Source organism: Alexandromys fortis, unplaced genomic scaffold, assembly GCF_014885135.2.
Source record: "Alexandromys fortis isolate MF-2015 unplaced genomic scaffold, M_Fortis_MF-2015_v1.1 scaffold_58, whole genome shotgun sequence".
NCBI classification, from domain to species: domain Eukaryota; kingdom Metazoa; phylum Chordata; class Mammalia; order Rodentia; family Cricetidae; genus Alexandromys; species Alexandromys fortis.
In genome coordinates, this window is record NW_026067940.1 from 8198372 (window position 1) to 8206007 (window position 7636).

Below are 7636 nucleotides of genomic sequence, written 5' to 3' on the forward strand. Positions count from 1 at the left end.
AAACTAACTCCTCCTTTGCGAGTGATTGCCAATTGGAGGTGGCTGCTGCTCAGAGACAGAAGATGAAGCCTACTTCCCCCTCAGCTCCGGTCCCTGCCTACCTTGACCTCATGCAGGCTCTGTGCCTGCTCCCATGGTCTCTGCTAGTTAGTTCATGTGTGCATCCGTCCTGCTGGGTCTAGAAGAGTTTTAGTGATGTCTTCCAACCCCCCCTTGTCTTACAATCTGTCTCCTCTTTTGTGTAGCTTCTTGAGGGGAGGGTTTGATGAAGAATCTCATTTAGGACGGTTTCAAGGTCTATCGCTTGACAAGTCGTCCAGCTGTGGGTCTCTGTGTTCGTTCTCAGAGACAGCAAGAGGAAGCTTCTGAAATGATGCCCGGCTGAGACGCTGATTGTTATACACAACGATGAACTTCAAAAAGACACATTCCCTGAAGCGCATCATAGACCCCGACACATTCAACCCCTATGTCTGTCGTGCTTTCTCCTCTGACCTGACACTATTCCCTCCCTTTCCCGAACATTCTCCCTTTTGCTTTCACGGTATCTCTATAACTGTGTCTAAAGTCAGGATGTACACATGAGAGAAAGCGGATGGTATTTGCCTTCACACAATGATCTTCAGTTCCGTCCGTTTCCTGGAAAGGACATCATTCCATTCTTCTTTGGGGCTTAGTACGACTCCGCTATGCACATACAATACAGTCTTATCCTCCCCCCACTCAAGTCATTGTGGGTGCTGACACACAAACATGTGCGAGCAGGTGTGTCAGCATCTACTCTCTCAGGCATTTCCCCAGGAGCGTCACCGCCAGGGCACATGGCAACTCTAGTTTTAGCTTTCGTTAGAGATGTCTACACTTTTGTCCATAGCGGCTGAGCTGATTTTTATGACCACCAGCAGTGTCTAAGGCGACACTTCCCCCATAGTGTCTTCATTTGTTACTGTGTTTTTTTTTTTTTTTTGTATGTGCTTATTCTGCGTGCCAGAAGAGGGCACCAAATCTCATTGCAGATTTACAGGTGGCTGTGAGCCAGCACATGGGTGCTGGGAATTGAACTCAGGTCCCCTGGAAGATCAGCCCGTACTCTTAACTGCTCCACCATCTCTCCACTCCTGCTATTTGTTTTGGATTTTATTTGGTTTTATTTTATTTTTTTTTTAAGACAGGGTTTCTATGTAGCTTTGGAACCTGTCCTGGAACTCACTTTGTAGCCCAGACTGGCCTTGAACTCACAGAGATCTGCCTGCCCCAGCCTCCAGAGTGATGGGATTAAAAGCATGCATCACCACCGCCCAGTCCTCTATGTGTTTTCTTAATGATAGCCTTTCCATCAAGAAGAGATGGCCTCTTCGTGTAGTTTGAAATTGCATTTCCCCAGTGGTTGAGGACGGTGTACAAGTTTTCATCTCTCCATCTGTTATTTGTGCTTCCTCTTTTACAGCTGTCTGCTCACCAGCCCATGTGTTGTTCGGAGGTTCATAGTTTATTTAATTAATGTATATGTAAAAACTACTGTAGGTCTCAAATCTTTCATACTGGTACAGGATATGCATGTTTCTGTTCTTGTTTAGAATATTGTAGCCATACACCATACACCAGTGAAAAAGACCACAAGAGAGACTTTTGGTAAGTTTTTATGTTGTTTAATAAGCAAGAGTGATTTTGATATATCATCTAAAAAGCAAGGAAAAAAAGAGATGCAAACTATGTTTGCTATGGTGTCTCATACATACAAACACTAAATGTGCTTGTTAAAAAGTTTGTCTATATAAGTTTTCTTGCAAGAATGGAGCTGAGACTTTTAAGCCCTGGTTACTAAATTTGGGTTAACATAAATTCAGATGACTTTTTGATAGATAATGTTAAAACTGCTATGTGCTTTTTATATTAAAAAGCTGGCTCTAAAATTGTATTATGGATCTCCATTTGGTAGACCCATGTTTTATTTACTTAAGATCTATGTATGAGTTATTTATTTATTTATTTATTTATTTTTGATTTTCGAGACAGAGTTTCTCCGTAGCTTTTTGGTTCCTGTCCTGGAACTAGCTCTTGTAGATCAGGCTGGCCTCGAACTCACAGAGATCCGCCTGCCTCTGCCTCCCCAGTGCTGGGATTAAAGGTGTGCACCACTACTGCCCAGCTTGCATGAGTAATTAAAAAAAAACATAATCATAATTCCATTTTGAATTTTGGATCGCCATTTTACTAGAGTTAAAAAATATATGCCACATGATTTCATCGCCATCTTGATTAAAGGTGACCACGTGGAATAGGCCTAACAAATCTCCAAGACAGTTTAGATTAAGATAAATTTTTAAAAATGCTAGTGCCAGGTAATAGTCAGCAAAAGTACTGCTACAGTAAGATAAAACAGGCTAAGATCTAAAAGACAGGCTATGTGCATGCTGTCGAGGGTGGGACAAAAAAAGTACTTTATTCTTAGTATTGCAAAAAGACATTTTAAAAATTTTAATTTTTTTAAGGCTGTGAGACGTCTGAGCAACACGTCCATACCCTGAGGCCTTTTGTCTTACCTTTCCTCGAGTGGTGTCAGTTTCCCGCCTTAAAACAAAATCTTTAATTCATTTTGAAATGACTTTTGTGTCACCTGAGACAGAAGAACCTAGTTTCGTTCCTCTAACATGGGGGTGTCTGGTTTTCCCGGCACTGTTTGTTGAAGAGGTCGTCTTCTCTTCAGTGTATTTGTTTTTTGTTCCTTTGTTGAGAATCTGGTAAGTGTATGCAAGGAGGATTGGCTCTGGGTCTTTGATTCTGCTCCCTTGCTTTGAAAGTCTGCTTTTGTGCCAGCACCATGCTGCTTCTGTTACTGTGGCTCTCTGGTGTAATTTGAAATCAGATATAATGATACATCGTACATTGCTCTTTTTGCTCAATTGCTTGTTTACTGTCTGGGGCCTGTTGTGCTCCCATATGAATTTTAGTTTTTTTTTTTTCTCATTATTTTTGTTCTGTGAGGAATGTCTTTGGAATTTTGATGGGGATTCCTACTCTGTTGGTACATGAGTATTGAAAGTCTTTCAATCTTCTAATTTTTTTCCCCATTTTTCTACTGTTCTAAAGTTTTCATTGTAGAGTATTTTTGCCTCCATGGTTAGGATTTTTTCCCTAAGTACTTTTGAAACTGCAGTGAATGGATTGTTTTCCTGATTCTCTTGGCACATTCATTCTTGATATTAAAAAACATGCTGATGTTGTAATGTTGATTCTGTAACCTATTGCATTTCTGCAGTGCTTATCAGGTCTAAGAACTTTTGGGTGGAGAATTAAAGCCTCTTATTTACAGGCTCATCTCATCTACAAATAGGGATGACCTCTATTATTTGAATTGCTTTTTCTTTAATTATTGCTTTGGCAATATATTATTCTTTCTTATTTCAAGTGCTCTAAAGAATATGTTGGAGAAAATGGATGCCCTGGTCTTGCCCATAGTTACAGGGGAAGGTCTCAGTTGTGAAATGTGGCTATATGTTTGTTGTACATGGCCTTTAATATGTCAAGATATATTCTTTCTGTTCTCATTTCCTTTTGGGTTTTTATCACGAAGATGTGTTGAACTCATTGCAGGCTTTTTATTCCTGCACCTGTGAGACAGTTGTGTGATTTCTGTACTTAAGTCAATTTGTGTTCTGCCTTACATTTATTGAATAGTGTATGTTGAACTACCCTTGCATCCTTGGAATAAAGACAAATTGACCATTGTAAGCTATCATTGTTATGTTGCTGAATTGAGTTTCTAAGTATTTTATTAAGAATTTATTCCTTCACATTCTTCAGGGAGATTGAGCTATAATTTTACCCTCTGTCCCTACATCTCTTGATCAGGTTTTGGTGTCAGTGTAATACTAGATCTGTAAAATGAATTCCGTAGTTTCCTTTCCATTTCTATGTTATAGTATAATTTGAGGATCACTGGTGCCAATGCTTCTTTAAGGATAACGGTAGAAACCATTCAGGCCCATGCTTCTTTTCAGTTGGGAGACTTCTTATTAGCTTTACTCTTAATGATTAATAAAGGTCTACTTGTATTACTTATGTTCTCGTCATTCAGTAGCTAGAAATGTACCTATATTTTGTAGATTTTCCAATTTGTTGCTCATCTACCATTTTCACAATATTGATTCTGCTGACCTATGAGAGGTGAGATCTTTCCATAGTGTAGTGTCTTCTTCAGTATTTTAGTTTTCAAAGTGTGTCTAATTAACCTCTCAATTTCACATTGGTAATGTTTGCTTTTTCATCTCTAGTTTTGTTAATTTGGGTTCTTATGTCTCGCCCAGTCTTCCTCTCTCCTCCCTATCTCTAGCTGGCTGGCCATCTCCATTCCACTGACCTTTGTGTTGTTCTTTTTATTTCTAGTTTCTTAACTTTTGCCCTTATATTTATTACTTTTTCATTTATTAATTTGAGGTTTTGTTTGTTCTGTTTTATTAATATGTGTGGGCATATCAAGTTATTTATGTACAACCTCTGGCTTTTATGTAGGCAATTTTAGATATCCATTCCTTCATATATATATACATATACATACACATATATATATGTGTATGTATATGTATATATTGAGACTGGGCTTCTCTGTATAACAGCCCTAGCTGTCCTGGAACTAGCTCTGTAGACTGGCTAGCCTAGCCTTGAACTCACAGAGACCTGCCAGCCTTTGCCTCTTGTGTGCTGGGATTAAAAGTGTGCGCCACCACCACCGGGCTTATTAGAGAGTATTTTATGAGCTTCTGAGAACAATGGATGTCCTGTGGCTGGTAGTGGCATACTTTGTAGATGCCCATTAAATCTCTGTTATCTACAATGTCATTTAGCTCTGATGTTTCTCCATGGTTCATTAGCAAGAATGGTGTTAAATGGCCCACTAACATTGTGTGAGGTTTATCTGTGCCTGGGTATTCAGCAGTTCTTATTTTATTAATAATTTATTAATAAGATGTTGATCATTATTTATTAGTAAGATGGGTGTGTTGATGTTCAGTGCACATATGTTTGAAGTAAATCTCCCTGTCACTCACTTCTCTCTCTTTGATGCTACCTTGTTAACACACACCATCGTGACGTCAGGGAAGAGCAGTCACTCAAAACCAACAGAAAGGTTTGTCTGTTCACTGAGGAACCTTGGGACTGATAACCCAGGCAAATCTACTTCTAATCTGTCTCTCCCTGTTTTTAACAGACAACCAACACCTTTCTATTAAAATTCCTATCTTCTAACTCATCAAAGTGATGACCACATTGTCCTAGAGATGCCTCCAATTTCTCTCTGTTACTACTATGTCTACACTTGGTTTCCATTTTATTTTATTTTTTATTTTTTTAGGGACATCATTTAGTTCAGGCTATTTCTTTTTTATTTATTTATTAAAGATTTCTATCTCTTCCTCATCGCCGCCTCCCATTTCTCCCCCCCTCCCCCAATCAAGTCCCCCTCCCTCGTCAGCCCAAAGAACAATCAGGGTTCCCTGGATGGAGGTGGGTGGTCCTTGGTTTCCATTTTAAAATAAAGTATTCTGCACCCACCATGTTAGATTTGAGAGCAACACTTACCACATAGGGAGCCGCTTCCAGAAGCCTTACACTTATCTCTCCATATAGAATTAACTGGTCTTCTGAGTAAGTTCCTGGGGTATATTATGCCAATAGAAGCTGCTGTGTGTTATAAATATTTGTATTCAATATGTTTTCTTGTAGACTCGGTTACAGTTCCTTTGAAGACAGTTCCTATGTTATTTTCAGCGTCTAACCAATGACTATGAGTTTTCCTGGTATAAGCATCCTGGAAAAGCATCAGATCATGTGCTCTCCAAGAGCTTCACATCCACTCACCAAGAGCTCCACCCTCGGCAGAAAGGGAATAAAGACAGCTTGGTCCTTCCTGGAGCTGTGGAGAACCTCTCATTCAATTCTCTTCCAACTGACCTTGGCCACAGTTCTGATGGCTCCTGTTCTTGGTAAGTAATGGATAAGGGTGGGGAGGGGGGCACAAGCCAGATGTCACTACACCATGAGTCCGTCACATACCCGCCTTAAGCAATGTAGAGTGGAAACACATTTTTTACATTGTAGGGTATATTAGATGTCTTGGGATTTCAGAAAATTTTCTCTAATCCTGACTAAAGATGGTTTCATAGGTGCTTTCGATATTTATTTAGATTTACAAATAATCTAAATTCAAAGCAACTATGACCAGAAATAAATATATATTATGTGCCAGTCTGCACAAAAATTCCCCCACTGTTTAATTGACTATTTATATAGAATAAATACAGATAATTCCACTGGGCCATGTAAAAGGCATTTAGTATTTTATCTAATAATTCTTACTAGGAAAGTAGGATTAAGACTATTTTTTACCTAAGGGTTTATTGTAGTCTTCACATTGTGATGATTTAGAAAAACATTTAGAAAAGACAATTCATACAAAATTCAAAAGCTCCAAGAGAACAAAACTGAAACACTTCTCATCTCTGCATCCTGAGACAGCTTATCTTGCATAATGAAATATATTCTTACAGAGTCAGCAAGAAATATTACTTGCCATGACATAGATGACTGTATTTTGAGTAGGCAGATGTAAACAATGAAAAAATAATAAGTTTACTTATACTACAGAATAGGAAAGAGTGGGTGAAATTTCTATGCCTTCTTCATTGTCGTCGCTATTGTTGTTGGGAAGCACATGTCAGTGATTATCTATTACGTTCCTTGAGATTTGGGGTAGTGAGAGTCCAGATGAAAAAGAAACATGGTCCTTGCTTTGTAAACATTACTCCTGAAATGCTGAGGGTCTGTCTCCCAAGATGCAGCTTGTGGTGTTCCTTGTATTTTGGTTCAGGTGATTGTGGACTTCCACCGAATTTGCCATTTGCTGCTCCAGTCAGCCAGTTGTATGGGACAACCTTCTCCACTGGAACTATTCTTAAATACGCCTGCCGTCATGGCTTCAGGAAAATCAATTCAAGCCATCTTACTTGTGATGAGAATGGTTCGTGGGTCTACACTGTCTTCTGTGCCAGTGAGTATCCACCTGGATCCTCGCCTGTACTTACTCTTCTCAGGGAGTGCTTGTAGAAATGTAATAAATCCCTAAGTCGGAAAAAAACATTTGAACAAAATTATATTAAAAATTAATATTGCCTGGGGCTGGAGAGATGGCCCAGCCTTCAAAAGGATCAGGGGTGGATCCCAGCACCGGTGTAACAAGTCTGGTGCCCAGTTAATACCTCTAACTCTAATTCCTAGGACACTCCACCATCTTCTCTTAGCCTCACTGTACATTGTTGTGTACACCATGCACACACATGCGTGCACACACACACACTACTGAAATGATTGAAATAAATACTTTTAAAGATAAACATGAACTATACTATTTGGTAAAAGGAAGTTGGGAGTGTTCCATATCCTATTTGTAAAACACTAAGGATTTAAAATTCTATTTTCCATTTTCTTCTGACTGTGAATAAGGGTAAACATTTTTTTAAATATAATTTTTTATTGAAAAAAAAAGATTTCCGCCTCCTCCCCGCCTCCCATTTCCCTCCCCATCTCCCTTTTCCCCCCTCCTCCCTCTCCTCTCCCCCTCCCCCCACTCCTCTCCCCC

General features: G+C 39.3%; 1 protein-coding gene across 1 annotated transcript in view; it reads left to right on the forward strand.

Moving 5' to 3' along the window:
* Positions 1-408: 408 nt before the first annotated feature.
* LOC126504985 (zona pellucida sperm-binding protein 3 receptor-like) overlaps positions 409-7636 on the forward strand; it is a 51388-nt gene continuing 44160 nt past the window's right edge. The window contains 4 exon segments of the mRNA XM_050147609.1: positions 409-544; positions 1578-1632; positions 5806-5984; positions 6869-7048. Of these exon segments, the coding sequence (XP_050003566.1) occupies positions 409-544; positions 1578-1632; positions 5806-5984; positions 6869-7048 (550 nt within the window).